Consider the following 19671-nt stretch of genomic DNA (forward strand, 5'->3'; position numbering starts at 1 on the left):
TTGTTACTACGTCTACGTCCTTTCTGTACTCCCAAGTTTGAATGCCATGATTCGCGACGATCCTGGCTTTAGGAGTGCGGCTGCGATGTTGGTCGCCTCTTGTTGCTCAGGGACTCTTCCATCTTGAGACATACAGAACTCGATAACCAATCCTATAAGGTATCTCTGTCTCGCCTATGACGCCCAATAAATGTTCTCTTTGAAATGGAAAGTTCCGTATACATGGACAGCCAAAATCCCAAGCCACGAAAGCAGTGCCCCTAAGCTGCAACTCTATTCATAGACCGACTCCGATACGGACAAACATATCACTGAGCCTTTGCTCAGGGCCTGAGTTCATGATCCATCTCATTTTCTGTCTCTTTGATATGTAGGGATAAATCTATCATGGTCTTCAAGCGGTGATCGTCTGAGGAGTTTTCATATGAACCCTTTTTGCTGATTCTATATTTCCTATTTTCTCCTGCTCTTCATCATGCTTGAATTTCTCTTTGTCCTGTCACTATTGGCGCTTTGCTTCTCATTGGCAGTTGCACAAGACTCATCATCTAACCTGGTGCAGCAGAGCTCATCAGTGACTCTCGCTGGTAAGTCGTTTGATCACTTTATATGTCAGCGAACTGAAGTCAATAGTTGGCGTTTCAGTGTCAGCAAACGGCTCACGGGTGTCACGAATGCCACAAGTATGTTCGAGCTGTTCACTGAATGGTTTCGTATCTACTCTGCCTCCACCTGGTCTTCAGGAATTGAACCCTGGGAATGGGACACTTACTGCCCAGCCTGACGTATCTGTGACAGCCACAACACTTACTAGGGTTACATCCTTTTTGGATGGACGTCCAGCTTCGACGACAATCGATACTATCACGGTAGCTTTTACCATCGCTCGGCCAAAAGACCCCATGAGAACCTCTGTCTTCACCACAGATGGGATACCATACACGTCAAACGACTTTCCCGGGATAATCTTGTAAGATACTTTGGAGGAGATCAGAAGCTACGCTAATTATCTCAGTACCTACCCATCTCCATATGTTGCTTTCACGGGTTTCCAATACGCGTCAGCTTGTACGGCTCCACCGACAGCAATTCCCGTCGACTATAAACAACATGTTCAGGACCTTGTTCTCCCTGCAGCGGAAGCAAGTCCGTTGATCCCTAACCGTGTGCGCAACGCTCTCGAGACATTCCCCGAGTTCCAACAATCCGGAGCGATGGACCTATCCAACTGCTCGGGAACCGTCGGCGACAACCTGCCGCTAATCGGACGAAGGTTGGTTGATAGGCATAAGCTCTACCCAACCCCATCGTACGATGAGTTACCAAAGAGAAAACCAATTCCGTTTGCTTCTCGTCGCGAACCTTGGCCAACCACCACCGGGTTTGTGCAGATCGTACCACAACAAAACAGCACCATAGAGCACACGTCGGTCCTACTTTTGGTGGGTGTTCAGGATACTCAGATTACCATTGAGGGCAAATCTGGGGGAGATGACCTACCAGCGGATCCAAATCCCCCTGGCGGTAGTGGTGAACGAAATCAAAGTGGAGGAAATGAAGGCGGAGGGAACAATAACGGAGGAGGGAATACCAACGAAGGCGGCAACACCAACGAAGGCGGGAACTCTGTGGGAGGAGGGAACGCCAACAACGGAGGATGGAACACTAACAACGGAGGAAATACGAACGGGGGAGAGAATCCCAATGGAAGAGGGGGCAACGGCGGTAGCAATTCGGGTGGCGAAAGCAGTGGAAGCGGAAGCGGAACCCCCGACGGTTCTGTGGCCACTCCTGGATCTGGAAGCCCAGGTGGAGGCATCGATGGGGGTTGCTCGACCGTTGCTGGCTGCATTGCCGCAGGGCTAGGAGGATTGTCTGGGGGTCCATCGACTGGCGGGACCTCTTCCGGTGATGGCTCGTCGAACGGTGGCGGCTCCAGTGGGGGTTCTTCGGGCAGTTCTTCTGGTGGCGGAAGCTCAGGCGGAACTACATCCTCGAATGGTGGACCGCCAGGTGGGGAGTCTTCTGGCGGAGCATCTTCAGTCGGGAGTCCTTCAGGCGGCACGGCTTCAGGCGGAGGGTCTTCGAGTGGAGGGTCTTCGTCTTCCGGCAGTGGATCTTTGGGAGGAGGCTCGTCAAGCGGAGGGCCTTCAGGCGGCGATTCACCGAATAATGGTCCAGGCAATGGAGGCTCTAGCTCTGGATCACCAGGCACAAACCCATCAAATGGGGGACCTGGACTTGGAGAGTCATCCGGTGGAAGTAGGTCCTTGAATGAGGGCTCGTCCAGTCCTCAATCCATTCCTATCGGTGGATCAACCGTCCAAGTCTATTCTGGGAATGATGGGGTTGTTATCGGAGGAGAGACTATCCAACCCGGACAAATCGCAACGATCAACGGAGTCTCCATATCGTTCCCTACCCCTGGACCTGGTGGCCCAGCCCTTGTGATAGGTGGAAGCAGTACAGCCGCGCTCAGTCAAGGCCCTCCTACACCACCTACCATTGTCCTTGGCACTGCTACAATCACCGCCAATCCCTCCGGATCTTTCGTTATTGGGCCAGGACAGTCTCTCACTCCCGGTGGTACCATCACTGCCAATGGCCAGGCCATTTCCCTTGCCCCCGATGGTTCCTATGTTGTGATCAACGGACAAATATCGACACTCCGAGGCCTCGGATCGATTCCTTCTGCTTCTCAAGTTCCTGCGGCGCTCACTGTCAATGGGAGGATCTACTCAGCAACAGTAAAAGATGGGAAGATGTGGTACAGTGTTGCTTCAGGCACCACGCTTACCCCTGGAGGTATTGCAACTATATCAGGTACCGTCATTAGTCTTGGAACAGATGCATCCGAATTGGTTATCGGAAGTTCAACGAGCAAACTTCAACTGGGATCGGTACTTGCATCGACAACAGGGAGTGGGTCAATCCCGACTGCTTCTAGCGCAGGCTCATCGGGAAGCAAGTCCATATCATCAAGCACGGGTCCATCCGGTTCATCGGTGTCCGCAACTAGATCGAGCAGTGCGGCTCCCTCGACAGGTAGTAGCGGAGTAGGGAGAATGAAGGATGGTATTGTCGAAGGATGGTTGATGAGTCTCTCAAGTTTTCTGATTTGGGTTTTGTGATGATTCAATGATGGTTAGAGATTGCTTAGATAGGGCTTTGGGGGCGTTCTTAGGACCGATAGCATTTTTTAGCATCGCTGCGTTGGATCGGGATTGTTTACTATGTACATGAAAACATAGACCATATGCGCCTTTGCAAATCAACGCTTTCCATGGTGTCAAGCTCCGTTGTCATACAATAACAAGCAAGGCGCCCTGATCGCTCCACACGCCTAATGGGAGAGAGGGATCAATATTCAGAGCGAAAGTTGACCATACCTCATGGTGAGAAAGCAGAGAATCAATCGCTAACACCTGGAAATGCTTGAAGGTTGTGTGCTGGTGAATCGAGACCCGCTCTAGGTCTTCAACTCGGGTTTGGAGGCGCAGTTGTTGGGAGAAGCTCGATTTGTCGGATCAAGAAGCTTTTCTCATCATTGAATTGGTCGTCGTCCGTTCGATCATCTAGGAAACTTGGTAGGAACCGTAATAATCGATCTCGATTGTTGATGAGCATCCGTTGAACTTCGTATGATTTGTTTGGATTGGCGACGAAGACCTAACGGAAGTGAGCAAGCGCTTAGCTCTAAGTACAACGGGCATACCTTGAAAACATGGAATCCTTCGTAGTTGATCATCCTCCGTTCGTCAAGGAGTAGCTTCATGCAGATCTTGAGATGGTCCCCTGAGTCGACATATTTTGTCATCACATTGTAATTGGCTCGATCCAATAGTAATTCTCCGAGTAGTTTGATGGATTGTCTTTTCGTGACATAGCTCTCGGATTGGATGAGGATTCTATTGTATCTGGGGAAGAACGTATCAAAATTGACCGTCAGGTACTGCGCGACCAAGCTTTTATGCCGAGTAAGGATATCCTGAAACCATTAGCTGAGACTTGAGAACAGTCTGTACCTGATTGGGACTCACCCTGAACGTATTGAAAGCGTCCGCGCTGACTTCGAATGCCCCTTTATCTATCCAGTCGAAGAATTTCCAAAACACACCATTCCCGCTGGAGGGAAGGGATGGGTCGACCGATCGCAATCCTTGTGGTCGATTTTGATCCCGTTCGTCATATAGGATCAAAGCGGCTATCGCGTCATATCTTAACGCTTCCCGTAACACTCCTCCGCATGGCATTGCGCTTTCTCTTCTCTCATATCCATTGCAAAGAGCAATAATCACTTCCGGTCGGTTGGATATAACGTGGTGAAGGGCTTGAGGTTCGCTAGCTTCGGATCCTGGAGGTTTGAATCGGAAAGTATGTGAGAAGATCATCTGTGTGTCCTTTCTCGTTTCGAATGGGACACGGTGAATGTGGTTCGCTAGGAGAAGTAGTAGATCTTCGGAGATCAGGAGGCTGACAAGTTGCTGGACTTGGTCGGGGCTGACTTCGATTTCTGGTTTCTGTAAGAATTTGATCGATTAAGTGGGGGAGCATTCCAACCTTGCGTCCCTTGCAATATCAACTTCATCTGACTTATATTTCGTGCTACCTCTTCTTCAACCTGGAGATGTTCAATGACCGCTTGGGATTTGGTGCGGGATACTCACCTTTGAGCCCGCCTTCTCCTCTCCAATGAGCTTTTGGATGAGTTCTTTGGTTGTCCGTACCAGCTCCATGGTCGGTTTCTGTTTATTCCTAGAAAATAGGAACGCCATGGTGCTAGGAGGTTAGGATAGGCACGATTGTTGTGAGGGCTTCACAAATTGACAATGAAGAGGGGTTGGCGGCTTCTGCTTCAAAGGCTGTGCAACGCAGATCAGATGTCAGCGTTGCCTAAACCTGGACGAAACCCAGCAGCCATCCGATACCGGTTCGACTCCAAATACAATGAAACCAAGAATGAACAGAGGCGAGGGATCTGGCTGGTGTCAACAGCGCGGAATATCTCGTACTTAGAGTATCAACACTTGGATGGATTTCGACAAGGAAAGCCTCGGGGATGACGGCGTCAGTCAGGGGTCATCCTTGCCATCCCTCGTGCTAGGACTGAATCAGGTACGAAAGAGGAGGGTCCAAGGGTCATTATCTCCGTTGTCCTGAGCACCGCCGAATGTTTTCATCAATCAAGCTAGGAATATTCGAGTTCTTGTTCATTGATGTATTCCTATCATATATTGCTATCATGTCTACTCCGTTGTCCATACCCCAGAACAATACAGTATTGTAATATGGGCCGCAGCCTGCGAACCCCATCTTCCTGGCCATTCCGTGAATGATCGGAGCAAGGAAGAATCTCGCATCCCTTAGCCGAAGTACGCATGTCCAGCAGCCTAGCAAACCGTTAGATTACAACGATGCTACACGTTCATCGGTCTTCTCACCTCTGCTGCCGTGATCCGATCACTGCTTTGGTATCGGATCAACTTCGATATCAAGTCTTGAGCTTCTCCACAGGCGCTTGGCAATAATTCCGACCATGGTTTCGGTTTATGCTGAACAAATTCAAGACTTCCCCAATTTGGAAATGACATGGCTTCCTGTAGTACTGTGAGCTGGGTCCGTTATATTGGAGCACTGGTCCTACCGGCCATGTGTCTGCTGTTGGCGTGCCAAGTGATTGAAATATACTGCTTATGAGACACAGCTCACTGCCTTCGGTGCAATCAAACAACGGTTGGAGATCCGATTTGATCGAGGCAATTTCCGCTAGAACGCAACCCGCTGCCCAAAGATCGATTGCTTTCGTATATTTGGAGTTCCCAAACAATAGCTCCGGTGGTCGGTAGTGAGTTGTCCCAACGTCTAAGATTTTGTGATCGCTAGGTTCTGAGGAAGGGTCCTTCTCGTACCAAGCGACACCAAAGTCGGCTAGGTATGCAGGACCCGAGGGATTTTGCAAGAGGATATTCGAAGGTTTGACGTCCCGATGGATCATACCAAGGTTATGGATCCAATCAAGAGCAGACAAGACGTGTTTTAGATGCTGCTTTGCTTGATCTTCTTGAACAAGCTTGTGTCGCAGGGCATGATCGAGATCGTACCGTAGAAGTGGAAATACAAGGACGAGACGGGTTCCAGCGAGTTCTCCTGCAGAATCTCGAAACACGTCAAGCAGACTAACCACATGTTCCGATGCAGCGGCCCGCAAGATTCGAATTTCTCTTTCGGAATTGTGAGGGGGCTGCATAGCCGAAGGATATGTCACTTTCAATGCGACCATCTTTGGTTTTTCGGTCCGATTCGGTGCTTTGTAGACGTCCGAGTAAAGTCCATCACGGAAATGGACGGCGTTTACGTACTTCCCGATATGAATTGCTTCGGGTACACCCGTATCGAGGGACTAGGGAGTTAGTTTTTATATCAATATATGTTTGACCCGATGTCGGTACCTCTTCTTCTTCATCGTCGGGTGCGGCTCTGCCTTTCAAATTGTTGATAATTTGATCGCATTGAAGCCGATAGTCTACCTGTGGGAATCCTTAGTGGCGTCCAGCTAGGTAGCAAGCAATAGATACCAATGTCAACGCAGAATCGTAAATCTCCTGTTCCTCTTCCTTTGCGAACTTGGCGATGTTCGGTTTCTCCACCCTTGGATCAGACTTTTGATATGAAGACTGTCTAAATGACGTATAAGCATCGACTTAAGACAACCTTTCCAACCCGAGGCAAACGAGACTAATTAACTCGCTGAACTCCAAGTACGTTACATTTTGATCACCGTACTCAATCTCTCGGCGAAGCCGAGCGAAGGCTTCCAGTTCGATTCTGTGCTCATGGCTATACAGGAATATGTTTCATCCTACGTTTCAAGCCACTTCATGATTTTTCGGGCATACTTGTCGGAGCATACTTTCCGAAGCATACGCCACTCAAGTATCTGTAAGCTGGCGGAGTGGAATCATAAAGTGAGTGGTGGTGAATGTTATGGTGCTCACAGTACCGTACGGCGGTCCGTAACGACCAAAGTGACAATCCATCACCTTTTCCTCCTTCCGGAAGATGGTAGGGAATATGACCTTCTCCATTCATCCAAGACCAAATGTTGGATTTCCAATCGTCAATGAACGGTCTTGATGATTATCCCATACTATATTCTTCCGGTGACTGGGAATACTGTCCGGGATGGGCCATAGGAAGCATTAACATTCCTCCACTGGTATTCCGAACAAGCCGGTAAATTGACCACTAGCCGCATTTTTTCGCGCCATCTCGCCATTTCACGGCTATTGGTAGTGACAAAGATCGGCAACATCGTTAAAGATTTTATCCCCGACCTCCACACTGCTGACGTTAGAGACAGACACTTCACGGTTTTATTGGAGACAAGATCACAAGAGGCATGGTGGAATCCTCCCCGCCCTATGCGACATTTGTAGCGACATTTGTATGACATTCGTAGCGTATTCGGCAACGTTCTTTTCTGTCGTTATCCACCATCTCTTCAAGTTTTCTTCAATTTGAACTCCCAAGACCAGTCTTTAAATCATTATTTATGTCTGCTTTCCTGCCTTGAAATCCCCTCTTCTCCAGGTTGTGATAGAATCTCGTAATCTATCTTTCCAGCATGAAAGAACATTCCTCGAAGTCTTTGGATATGGGTCTCACTTTACAAGACGAACCGAAATGCATCCCGATCGATGATTCGCCGGCGCAAGAAACCTCAGCCACTCGTCTTGGTTCGGAGCCTCTTTACGATGATCCACCGGATGGAGGACTCCACGCCTGGACCCAAGCACTGATGGCACATCTCGTGATATTCAACACATGGGGTTATATCGCCAGCTATGGTGTTTTCCAAACCTACTATACGACCGCCTTAAACCGACCTCCGTCCGATATCAGTTGGATTGGCTCCATCCAGCTCTTTTTACTCTTCTTCATTGGCGCCGCATCAGGTCGAGCAACCGATGCTGGCCTTTTTCTTCCTACCATAGCCACCGGACTGGGATTTCAGCTGGTAGGAGTGTTTACTACCTCCCTATGTACAGCCTATTGGCAGGTGTTCTTGTCCCAAGGCATCTGCCTAGGAATCGGGCATGGTCTACTATTCTGTCCGGCAATGTCTTTGATCCCCACATACTTTTCGAAAAAGAGAGCCTTAGCATTGGCCATTGCAGCCTCGGGAACGGCCACGGGGGGAATGATATATCCAACCGTCGTCCGACAGCTGCTTTCCAAGATCGGTTATGGATGGACCATCCGTGTCCTTGGATTCATCATGCTCGCCGTGGGGTTAACGATCTTAGCCTTCATGAGGACACGACTTCCTCCAAGGAAGACTGGACCTTTGGTGGAATGGTCTGCGTTTCGAGAACTGACCTTTGTCTTGTACATCACTGGGATGTTCCTTTGCTTCTGGTCCTTATATTTCGCCTTCTACTATGTACGAGACCTTCTCTCTGGGTGGCCCTGTGCTAATTTCCTTTAGGTTGCCTCCTTCGCTCGCGACATCATCGGGGTGACATATGAAGACTCCGTCTCCCTTATCCTTTTAATGAATGGGCTCTCCATTATCGGTCGTGTGGTTCCGGCCTATTTTGCTGATACCACATTTGGCCCGCTCAATTCCATGATACCATTCGCATTTTCTTGTGGTATCATGCAATACGGTTGGTCAGGAGTTCATTCGAGAGAGTCTACTTTTGCTTTTGCTGGGATTTATGGGTTGACAGCAGCTCCAGTACAGGCATTGTTTCCGGCAGCTCTCTCAAGCCTAACGACTGATTTGACTAAAACTGGTGCCCGTATGGGCATGGGTTTTACGATCGTGTCATTTGCAACACTCACTGGGCCTCCACTTGCTGGTGCGCTGATCAGTCAGAAAGATGGAGGATATTTATATGCCCAAATGTGGGGTGGTAGCTCTTTCATCGCAGGTTGTTTGTTCTTAATGGCAGCCCGGATAAGCAGGTCTGGTCTTAAAATTTGGTATAAGATTTGAATGTACACATTGAGCCAACTATCCAGGGCAGCTGAAATGAATGATTCAAGGTTAGGACTGAACTAGCTGAAGATTTACGGATATACTAGGGCTGCATACCGGTAGCTGATAGTCTCAACATCTTGAAGGGACATCCGTCGATCCTTAGCTTGCTACTTTCGCGAGAGCTTGCCTAATGCTTCTATGGCGTGGTAGGGTGAACTGGAGTAGCGACGAAGAATTCAATCAGTCGGAGCCCGAATGAAGGGTGATCGATATTATTGCGACGAAACTATGATGAAAGTAACCCTCGGTCAGAGAACATTGGCGGATCGGCCAGTGTTGAAAGAATCCGTTGCACCTCCCAGAAAACCCCTATCTCGATCGTCCACCCGCTCCTTTAAACCCAAACAAATCGATTCGTAATGCCTTCTATTGACGCCAAAATGACAAAACTCCGTTTCCACCTCAGCCTTGCAGATCAAGCCCAAGCCTTCAACTTGAGCCCAGTAATCGAAAGACGTGAAGCGATCATGATAAGCCCACCGCCAATCATGGTCACACCACCAAATACCCAGACATTTGCGAAACCAGACCGGTTCAAGATCTCGCCAGCGATCGGAGTACCAACGAGCATGGAAATGGCAATACAGGTGAGTGCCATGCCGATTCGAGTCCCGACCTTCTCTCGGTCCGGCGTCAGTGTGACGAGGACCGTTGACGGCAAGGAGATGAATGGACCGGTGAAGAACCCAAACAGCACACAAAGAGCGATAAGGCTGGACTGGTCGAAACTTCCAACGAGTCCAAGTTCAATGGCACCACTACATATCACGAAGGGAATCATGACATTGAGCGGGCCGGTATAGTCGGCGACCCAATTCGGTAGAATGCGACCAACGAAATCCGCAGCATTGAAGATTGACACCAACCATGTGGCCAGGTCCATGGTGGTGATCTCGTAAGCCATGGCATAAGGTGTCAGGTAGTAGAACGGTGCGTAGTATCCCATGTACGAGATGAATCCTCCGAAGACGAACAACGCGTAAGGACGTTCCTTGAAAGCACCAAGCTCGACAAGGGAGCTCCATGACCGTGTAGCCGATGGAAGGACACGGGATTTCATGAAGACGTTCGACAAGATGAGAGTTCCGAGGGCAATAAAACCGATGACACGGACTGCCCATGGGAATCCGACCTTGGGGATCAACCGGGTAACAATGATGGGATATATGATGCCGCCTGATGGTATCAGCAAAGGTCAGAATAGGGACCATCCGACTTACCGAGACTCCCCCCCGAGGTGCCGAGACCCATGGCAATTCCCAGGTTTTTGTTGAAGTAGGTGGATAAAATCGCGACACTTGGAACGAATAGACAACCCATTCCAAGACCCACGCACAATGCCTGGGAGAGCAAAACCTGCCAATAGAGAGTTGACAGACTAAGCATCATCATGCCAAAGACGGTTAAGAAACTTCCAACCACCAGGAGGGTACGGAAGTAGCCCGTGTCGTAAAGGGGTCCTGTCAGGACACCAATGACGAGTACCAGGAACGTTTGGATGGAACCGATCCATGAGATGGCTGACGGTGAATGTTGGGCGAGATGTTCGGTCTGGTAATAGTTTTGGAAAATCCCATAACTATTGACGATGCCCCAAGTGTTTAAAAACAGGAAGAAGACACCGACAACCTGCACCCACGCTTGAAATCCGCCATCGGGAATTGAGTCGAGGTCGTTGGCAGATTGAAAACCAGTCACGGCCTGGGCTTCAATGGATTCGACCGAGCTTCCAGTCATCGCTCTTATCGAACCACTCTCGCTCTTTTCTTTTATTGATCCATTGGAGGAGATGGCTTGTGGTGTTGAGTCTCGTTCCGTAATAGGGGCGAGGTGAGCGGTCGTGTCCATCGCGTCCTGGAAAGTGACGTCCGACCGTGAACTTCGAAAAGATTCCCTTTTATAATCGTCGCCCATAACTCTTTCGGATTATTCGTGCCTTAAGAATAGCTCCTCATGGAAGATTGAGATGGACCCAGCGGAGGTATCAATCAAAATGGCACGAGACAAGATATTATAGGATGAGACTGAACAAGCAAATAAGATCTGCACCCAACCCAATCGATTTCAAGTAGAGTCCATTCTGTCTACTGGCGATAACGAATATTTAATGCCCAGACGACCTTGACTTGGATTCGCAGTACGGGTTCCGACATCCCTGTCATGTCGGGCTTCACCACCAGCTGTCAGTGGTTGATTTCTGAAGGATGTTTGTGGTCCGTTTGAAACTGGGAGTACAAACTAACGGCCATGTAGTGTCTAAAAAAATTAATGACTGGAAAGGGAAAGTATCTGCAGAAACTAGGAACGCGGTCCGTAAGGTCGGGGTTTCTATTGCGATGGAAACCTTGAGCCGTCGGAAGTTGTGTCCTCCATGCCAGAAGCAGGAAGATCAGCACCGGTCCTATCGAAGGAATGATTCCTTCATAAATCATATGAGCCTCTCATACGGAGATATGAAGCCTAAACCGAGCGGTGAAGGAATATATCGGATATCGTAACACGAAGCTGAACCAACTGAATACTGGAAGCCAGAATTGAGAACCGGTTGCCGTACGAATAGTCCGCATAATAATAGTCTGCATACGGACTCAAGGAATGCGATGTCCCTGTTGAAAGGGTCCGAGTCTCGAGAGACAGGTGAAAGCCCGCCCAGTAGACGATTGATCATTGATGACCTTGAAGACCGAGGAGGCTGGAGCGTATCCCTGGTGTTGAAACGGATGGTTGCTTTGCTTCCGCCACATATTACCTTTCTGAAGATATTTTATTTCCCCATCATACTCCTTTGGTTGAGCAAGTCGATATGGCTCTCCTTTCTGTCTGCTGGTGGTAATACCTGAAGGATGTTGTACTTGTAAGTATTGTTGGGTAAGTGCAATGGAAACAAGATGAAACAAGATGAGCTAGAGTGGGAGTTTGTTCCACGTGACAAACGCGTCCCAACGCGTGACGCGTCTCTCAATTGACAACAGAAGATCGGATCTAGTTTGATATTTCGGAACTTGACGTTTCTCCTGTGAACATCCCACGCCGATTGCACGTAACAATACACGCAATGCTCCGCTCTCGATCCTGATAATTGAACTACAATTGACAATCATCCAAAAAACCTGGAGATAACCACGAGCGCCATTGGTCACCCTTCAAGCAATATGCCTCATTCGGTGTCTCCAGATACTGGGAGCTCTGGCGACCATGACCTTCCAGATGCCAATCCTCAAAGTTCCCATTCAACACCGACCATTCGTGCAGGTGAATCACCGGAAGAGGCCGAGAAGTCTAGCACGGCATTAGAGGACATGTTTGACGATGACGATGACGACTTGGACGATCTCTCATCCAGCATGGCAGCGTCACAAGAGCCTCAGTCAGTTCAGGCGATGTATGCTCTCAAGAATCCATTTTTGAGTCCTTAATAACCATAGACTAGATCCGGTGCCCAATCGGCCAGATTCTCCGACCCCGAGATCATGCGAGCATTCTATCAGCGTCTATTTCCTTTCCGTTACCTTTTCCAATGGCTCAATCATTCTCCCTCTCCTTCCACCGACTTTGGACATCGAGAGTTCGCCTTCACCCTACCAAACGATGCATATCTCCGCTACCAATCATTCCCATCCTCCGACCTACTTCGAAAACAGTGCATTCAAATGCTCCCTTCCCGTTTCGAGGTCGGTCCCGTCTATAGCACCAACCCACGAGATCGAAAGACCCTTCGAAAATCCTCCGCATTCCGACCATTAAACAAAGAATTGGTTTTTGACATTGATATGACGGATTACGATGAGATTCGAACCTGCTGCACTGGTGCAAACATCTGTCATCGGTGCTGGGCTTTCATCACCATGGCCATCAAAGTCATTGACACGGCCTTACGGGAGGACTTCGGATTCAAGCACATTTTGTGGGTTTATTCGGGTCGAAGAGGTGCTCACGCTTGGGTATGTGACAAACGAGCTCGAGAGTTGGATGATTCCAAAAGAAGAGCGGTTGCGGGATATTTGGAACTGCTGAAAGGGGGAGATAGTAGCGGGAAGAAGGTCAATTTGAAGAGACCCCTACATCCACATATCGAGTATGTTCTCATCCATGGAGATGAACTGGACTAATTGCGAGTAGACGGAGCCTCAGGATTCTTCGGAATCATTTCTCCGATATCCTCGAGACTCAAGACCCTTGGCTTGAAGACGATCGAGCGGCTCATCTTCTATCTCTGCTTCCTGATCGAGACCTTGTCGCCGCATTACGCAAGAGATGGGACAGCGCTCCCGGACGCCGAAGCGGATCCAAATGGGCGGATATCGATGCGTTGGCTGAAGCAAGGGTATCGGAACATCTGGACTCCAAAGCACTTCTGGAAGCAAAGATCGATATTGTGCTCGAGTATACGTATCCCAGGCTGGATGCAGAAGTGTCGAAAAAACTGAATCATTTGCTGAAGAGTCCATTCTGTGTCCATCCAGGAACTGGTCGTGTTTGTGTGCCAATCGACGTCCAGAAAGTGGAGGAGTTTGATCCTCTGGAGGTGCCGACCGTCACTCAACTGTTGGATGATATTGATCAATGGGATCATGATAAGATGGATGGCGTGGATGGGGAAGGGACCGGAGAGAAGAAAATCCAGGATTGGGAAAAGACCCGGCTGAAGCCCTATGTCGAGCAATTCCGAAACTTTGTTTCCGAGTTGTTGAAAGACGAGCGCGCGATTAAACGTGAACGAGATGATGCAGACCCTATGGAGTTTTGAAACATCCTCCATATATTCGATATGAACAGTACATGACTTCACTAATATCTAATGCATCCCAAAATCATCACTTCGTGCAAGCGTTTTCTGACATTTGGCAAGGATGGCCGCCTGTCTGCCAACTTCACCCAGTCGCCCAAGGACCGCCTTATTACCATCCACAAAACCAAAAAGCGCATAAGGTACGTTGACCTCTTCACAAAATTGTTGAACCAGTTTCTGCGCCTGGCGTAGGTTATGGCGTGGCATGCGAGGGTACAAATGATGTATCGCCTGGAACTGAAGACCACCATGGAAGAAATCCAACCACTGTGGACAATCCACATCCATCGTTGTGCGTAACATCTTTTGTGGAAAGGATTCGCCGACACCGAGTTCCTCCGTGCTCATGGCGAAGTGACTAAGAGTGATCTGGAGATGTAACGGAGATGTGACGATATGGCTCACCATAAAGAAAGCAAACCGGCCGGAGTTCGTCGGTATGGACTTGTATATAATCCCGTATCCATACCATATCCAAAAGAAGACGTGACCTGCGATCTCCAGCCATCGATGCCAACGTGCCGGACCTTTTCGGGGGGGTTGACTTCCTAAAAGGTATTGCCAACTCAATCGGTAGAGATTGAATCGACCGAAACATAGAACCACGTAGTAAAGATAATCCTGATATCGAACGAATACCCTTGCGACGGCATCGTATTTCATGACATGACCGTAATACGACGAGCGTAAAGAGCCGAAAAACCTTGGGGACACGGCGAAGAAGGGTACATGCTGGATATCGGGGTCGTGTTCCGGAGAATTGGTCACGACATGATGGACGTTGTGATTCCTTTTCCACCAACCGATCGACAATCCCCCTAGAAAATCCGCGATGAAGATGGCGATCAAGGAATCGACCTGGAAGTTATGGGTGATGCCGATATGAGCGGAGTCGTGCGCAGTAAAGACCAGTTGTTGCCAAAAACATCCAATGAAAACCCCAGCTAAACTGTACCAACCCCAATGGATGGATAGCATCGCCATGGAAAATAGGAAAGAATATCGGATAGTTTCCACACCGTAGGCCCAGTAGTTGCACTCAAACAACCCCTCACTCTTGAGACGTTCAAACAGTTGTCGGTATTTCCGGATAATATCTTCCTGGACTTCGGGATCGATCGGTGGATATTGAAGAGCGTCGATCTCAAAAACCTTGCCAGTACGTGCATCAATGGTTCCCATCCTATCGGAATCCATGTCTTCGAGATCCACCGATGATATCGATGTTGCCGAGGACACCGGGTCGATCCCTCCTCGATTCCTCAATGTTGAATGTAGTTCGGGAGAGGAGACTGGACTAGGTTCTGAGGACTGGTCGCTTGAATCATTGACTTTGTCGAGGACATCTAGTTCGGCTGTCTCGTATTGGATCTGTTCTCGAGTTCGAAACTTGCCTCCTTGGATAGGTGGTACGAAACCAGTCCATCGTCCTTCGATCGTTCCAATTTGATATTTCGTCATATACTCCAGAGTTTCGGGGGAGTGAAATCTAGTCAAGTCAGGAACATGATTGATACATATCAGTACAAGTACAAACCCCTTGACTTCATCTGTGGCATCTCTTCCCAGGAAATGTCTGATAGATATTTCTCCTCCAGGATGATATTGGAGCCATGCATCACATTTGAGGACCTTCCCATTCACGATGACAATATGTCTCCCCTCCGCTATCAAAGCTTCAATCTCATCCCTCGAGAACACCCTCTCTTTCCTCGATGCGGATACGCGTCCCATCCTGAGACAGTGCGGGAGATGATTCTAAACGAGGGGAGGTCCGCTAATGCGGAGAAATCAGAACTATTAGATAAAATTGAACGATGAAGATTGCAGGAACATCTATTCTGTACATTCTCGTGATACAAAGACGGTGAGTGCAGACAGGAGTGGTGGAGTGAGAGTGATGCATGCGTGTGGTTGGACGTGGGGCTTCCCCTGACTTCCGGAGCATGGTATGTTTAAAAAGTGCATGTGGTTGCCTAGTATGTATACCTTGTTGCCCGAGCTCGGCTTCACTTCACAATAATATCCAATCTTGAGATGAACTTTAAATGAATTGACGAATTGACCGTCACATTTGAACTTCGGTCCTTTCTACTCTGGATACATATCTATGTTACTAGCTTGTTGGGTCGTTACCTCATTGACTTCTTTTACCGATTACGGAGACAGCCCCAAACTCTGACATTCCTCGAGGCTCCTTGGCCATCGTCCCACAAGCATCCAGTCCATGCTCCATTGCCAGCACCATCACCAATTCCACCGTGAAATATCACTCTCTCTTCAATCTAAATATCGAAGCATGGCATTCAATCCCAATTCCTAGCAGATGTCCCCAGCCATCACGGCCAACGCAACAGCAAGGAGGGCCGAGGGGGAACGTGGAGATCCCTGCTGCGTCTCCTTCGCAAAGCCTCTATGCCTAAAACAGAAATGCTTGCGACACACATCTACACACGTAGTAGTAGTACGCGGACAAATTCGTGCAAACTTCTGGCCCCTGGGGCCGGGTCCTGGGACAATAGGAGTGAATATGAATCGCTTGTCAAATGCCACCATCGCTGACGTCTCTCCATCCCGTCCGGATTATGTCCATATTTCGCATCGGGATTCGTTGGTGAACTGCGGCATGGTCAAGAATCCCATACTTCCGCGGACGAGCTTAACGAATACCCTAGCCTAATGTTACCTACCCTACGTACTGGCCGAACTTATTCTGGGCTTCTGGCCCCTTCACAGATTGAAGGTTTTGTTCCTACAACTTAGCATCGTCAAGGCTCAAACGTTAGACACTAGAAGCTCAGGCAAGGCTGCTTCTTCAGGGTCAGATACGTACTTGCCCTGCCCTAGCTTGCGTGTCCACGCCGCGGCGTTGCAATTGCGCCTCAAGATTACTACATCAGTCGTGTTTACTTTTCACCAAAGTTCTTTATCTTTTTATGATATAGGTACTTTGGAAGTGCTATAATCCAGGCATCAATTGATCGTCTTCACCCCTTCCTAAGCTTGAACAATCATCGTCCACCTGGAACTCATTTGAATCTTGCTGAGCATTGAGTTGAATTTCTATTGCACTATAAGAGGTGGATCCACTCAATCATGGTGTACTGTGGCAAACCGAGTCGAGGATGCCAGATGTGCAAGTCTCGACATATTAAGGTAAGAGGAATTAGGTTGTTATAACTTCAATGATTCTATTCGCGTCCATTCAACTGCGGTCCGTACCTGACTCGGGATATGCAGTGCGACGAAATTCGGCCTAGTTGTACACAGTGTACACGAACACGCCGCGAATGTCCAGGATATCCCAATGAGTTCGATCTGATCTTCCGGAATGAGACGTCTGCTGTCACGAGAAAAGCTCAAAGGAAGAAAGGTGGGAGTCCGTCGCAACTCTCGCAAGGCAGTCCGTATGTATCCACATCTTTGGCCTTGCCCCTGATAACACCTCAAAGAGGAATTTGTTCCGACGGCCTCGTATACACTTGAGGCTTCTCACCGTATTCTAACTAAGTGCAGTCAATCGCAAAGTTCATCGACATCTCCGGTACCGACAAGAAAGTCGACCACTAGAGCCAATTCTTTGGTTCCGACCGATCAAACCGTGGACGTTGCTTCATCAAGAATCGATCCCGTGATCGGTAAGTTGTTGGAAGATGGATCGGATATCACGGTCAAGATCCTCGGTGCCCATCCAACTCCTATGGATCTCTTAATCCAGCAAAAGTTCATGGATGAATGGCATATCCTACCGGACTTCCTGAACATATCTTCCCACGAAAAAGCCACGAATTTCTTCTTCCGAAATTTCGTCATGAACTTACCTCAGCATTCGGGTAGCATGCGAGGTTATTTAGAACATCTCATCCCCATGTACAACAACTCGATGACTGGTTCGGCTATTCAATTAGCCACTCATGCCGTTTCGTTAGCCGCAATGGCCAACTACCCAGGCCATAAACACCTTCGGCAAGAAGCACGGGAAGCTTACAGCAAAGCCATGTATGAGGTCTCCAAGGCCATTCAAGACCCGATCTTGGCAAGATCCGACGAGATTTTGGTGTCCACTCTTCTGTTCGGCTTGTTTGAGGTTGGTCTCAAGGATTTCAAAGATTTCAAGGTATCATACTAACGGTCTTAGGCTATATCTGCGACCGTTCAAGACACGAATACTTGGTGTAGTCATGTGGATGGGGCGGTGGCATTGGTCAAGATTCGTGGAAAGGAGATGGTCAAAGGTGGCCTTCCTCTCGACCTGTTCCGCGCGGTGAGGAGTGTGATGGTAAGTGTCGCTGAAATGGTTCTGTACGTTTCTGTTCGGTTGCTGATGCATTATAGCTTACCGGAGCTATTCAACGTGGCAAAGCTATCGACGACTTTCCCGACCCAAAAGGATGGTTCTGTGATGATGAGAGCGAACAGAACCCTGCGAATCGTCTCACGCTTATCGCCCTCCGATTGCCAGCGGTTCGAGTCGAGGCCACCGAACTCCTCCAATTACCCAGGACATCAGACACGATTACTCGTATTTTGGAAATGATCAAAATGGCCCAGGAAATCGACGCGGAGTTAGAGGATTGGCCCAACACACTCCCGGACACGTTCAGTTTCCGGACTATTTCTGTGGAGCCGGTCATTCAACCGCACGAAGATCCAGCGACATTCCCCAAATGGCAGGGTCCAGTCCATGTCTATGAAGATGTCCACACGGCAAACTGCTGGAACGATTATCGAATGACTCGCATCTTCTGCCAATCGGTCATATTATTGTGTGCCGCTACCCTTGGTTCTCCTGCATACCAAGAACAGCTCCAGGAGGTATTAATCCGAGCCAACTATGCCATTCAAGAAATGGCCGATGGTGTTTGCTCAAGTTTGCCTTTCCATATGAATCCCGAATGTCAACCGGAAGTTCGGGAATTTGGTCCAGATGAAATCGGTGCGTACTGAACCACACTTTGCTATAGGATGTGTTGCTGAGTCTTCTTAGGACCCGAAGCGACTGGAAGTTATTTCATCATTTGGCCTATGTTCGCCATTTCCCAACTACCGCAGTTGTCCGATCAGCAGAAGCAATGGGTTCTCGGGGCCTTGTACCGTATTGGAAAGAATTTCGGGTTGAACTGGGCGCAAACGCTTTTCGTTGCTCAGCGTCACATCATTACACAGTCAAGCGGACCGATGGCCGAGTTAACGACGTGAGGATACGATCGAACAACCATCAAGTGTTTAGGAACGTCGTTTTCAACTTGGTGAGGAATCAAGGAAGTGAAGGAGTTCAGGGCCACCTGGCTGAGGCTCCTAGGGGTTCGGTACCGGTTAGAAGGCCTGGGCAAGCTCATTGAATACTTGCTTGGGCACTTGTCCATAAGAAAGGATAAGATTGACCAATTCGAAGAACAGACGACGAGTATGAACATATAAGTTGATACCGCGTGGTACGACAAGAAAGCTGCGAATATGTGTGCTTAGTTCGATGGGAACAAATCGAGCCGAGATGAATGAATGTACTTATGTACGAGTAATGAAGCATGAATACTCCGTCTGCGGTGTAATAAAGCATCCATATTGCGGTAGTACCTGGGTAGTACCTGTGAAATCCAGAGCTCGGTTGGTATCGCGAAAGGATTTCGTTAGGGCCTCAGGGGTGGATCCAACAGCATAAGATTGGGCCCCTCGCCTTCGGGGGCACGCCGCCATGGATCCGCTTCCCGTGCCGCACGCCTCGCACGGCCGCACCTCATGGCGTTTCATCATTCATGGGCACACGGTTGGGGCATTTCAACGTGGAAGACCAAAAGTTCCGGTATGAAACACATAATAGCGGGCGAAAGGAGGC

At 48.9% G+C, this 19671-nt stretch overlaps 9 protein-coding genes across 9 annotated transcripts; 4 read left to right on the forward strand and 5 right to left on the reverse strand.

The window, feature by feature from the left end:
• Positions 1-475: 475 nt before the first annotated feature.
• P152DRAFT_452372 (uncharacterized protein) lies at positions 476-3131 on the forward strand (the record flags this gene model as incomplete). Its single annotated transcript, XM_033678289.1, has 3 exons — positions 476-587; positions 634-970; positions 1016-3131. The coding sequence occupies 3 exons, from the start codon at positions 476-478 to the stop codon at positions 3129-3131; spliced, it is 2565 nt and encodes an 854-aa protein (XP_033530692.1).
• A 16-nt stretch (positions 3132-3147) lies between these two features.
• On the reverse strand, positions 3148-5018 carry P152DRAFT_442664 (conidiophore development protein hymA). The gene is made up of 5 exons (XM_033677753.1): positions 4668-5018; positions 4561-4621; positions 4041-4513; positions 3716-3988; positions 3148-3669 (listed from the first exon to the last, which is right to left on the reverse strand). Exons 1-5 carry the CDS (start codon positions 4773-4775, stop codon positions 3478-3480), a joined length of 1107 nt encoding a protein of 368 aa, XP_033530693.1. The 5' UTR covers positions 4776-5018; the 3' UTR covers positions 3148-3477.
• Positions 5019-5199: 181 nt separating this feature from the next.
• On the reverse strand, positions 5200-7140 carry P152DRAFT_517075 (serine/threonine-protein kinase pctaire-3). Its single transcript, XM_033682985.1, has 6 exons — positions 6768-7140; positions 6576-6678; positions 6450-6527; positions 5645-6400; positions 5442-5597; positions 5200-5390 (listed from the first exon to the last, which is right to left on the reverse strand). Exons 1-6 carry the CDS (start codon positions 6833-6835, stop codon positions 5364-5366), a joined length of 1188 nt encoding a protein of 395 aa, XP_033530694.1. The 5' UTR covers positions 6836-7140; the 3' UTR covers positions 5200-5363.
• Positions 6515-7122, reverse strand: P152DRAFT_461924 (uncharacterized protein). The gene has a single exon (XM_033680231.1). It carries the CDS (start codon positions 7083-7085, stop codon positions 6930-6932), a length of 156 nt encoding a protein of 51 aa, XP_033530695.1. The 5' UTR covers positions 7086-7122; the 3' UTR covers positions 6515-6929.
• A 27-nt stretch (positions 7141-7167) lies between the features above and the next one.
• On the forward strand, positions 7168-9175 carry P152DRAFT_442668 (MFS general substrate transporter). Its single transcript, XM_033677754.1, has 2 exons — positions 7168-8443; positions 8489-9175. The coding sequence occupies exons 1-2, from the start codon at positions 7625-7627 to the stop codon at positions 8999-9001; spliced, it is 1332 nt and encodes a 443-aa protein (XP_033530696.1). The 5' UTR covers positions 7168-7624; the 3' UTR covers positions 9002-9175.
• A 286-nt stretch (positions 9176-9461) lies between these two features.
• Positions 9462-10783, reverse strand: P152DRAFT_468666 (MFS general substrate transporter; the record flags this gene model as incomplete). Its single annotated transcript, XM_033680838.1, has 2 exons — positions 9462-10222; positions 10267-10783. 2 exons carry the CDS (start codon positions 10781-10783, stop codon positions 9462-9464), a joined length of 1278 nt encoding a protein of 425 aa, XP_033530697.1.
• Positions 10784-12053: 1270 nt separating this feature from the next.
• Positions 12054-13855, forward strand: P152DRAFT_461928 (prim-pol domain-containing protein). Its single transcript, XM_033680232.1, has 3 exons — positions 12054-12428; positions 12477-13121; positions 13166-13855. The coding sequence occupies exons 1-3, from the start codon at positions 12199-12201 to the stop codon at positions 13791-13793; spliced, it is 1503 nt and encodes a 500-aa protein (XP_033530698.1). The 5' UTR covers positions 12054-12198; the 3' UTR covers positions 13794-13855.
• On the reverse strand, positions 13766-15739 carry P152DRAFT_423711 (fatty acid/sphingolipid desaturase). The gene is made up of 2 exons (XM_033677213.1): positions 15373-15739; positions 13766-15324 (listed from the first exon to the last, which is right to left on the reverse strand). The coding sequence occupies exons 1-2, from the start codon at positions 15567-15569 to the stop codon at positions 13842-13844; spliced, it is 1680 nt and encodes a 559-aa protein (XP_033530699.1). The 5' UTR covers positions 15570-15739; the 3' UTR covers positions 13766-13841.
• Positions 15740-16723: 984 nt separating this feature from the next.
• Positions 16724-19189, forward strand: P152DRAFT_175194 (uncharacterized protein). Its single transcript, XM_033674128.1, has 6 exons — positions 16724-16991; positions 17076-17242; positions 17352-17922; positions 17974-18114; positions 18171-18771; positions 18823-19189. The coding sequence occupies exons 1-6, from the start codon at positions 16932-16934 to the stop codon at positions 19032-19034; spliced, it is 1752 nt and encodes a 583-aa protein (XP_033530700.1). The 5' UTR covers positions 16724-16931; the 3' UTR covers positions 19035-19189.
• Positions 19190-19671: the final 482 nt, after the last annotated feature.

The sequence above is a fragment of the Eremomyces bilateralis genome (genome assembly GCF_010015585.1).
Source record: "Eremomyces bilateralis CBS 781.70 unplaced genomic scaffold P152scaffold_28, whole genome shotgun sequence".
Lineage (NCBI taxonomy): Eukaryota > Fungi > Ascomycota > Dothideomycetes > Eremomycetales > Eremomycetaceae > Eremomyces > Eremomyces bilateralis.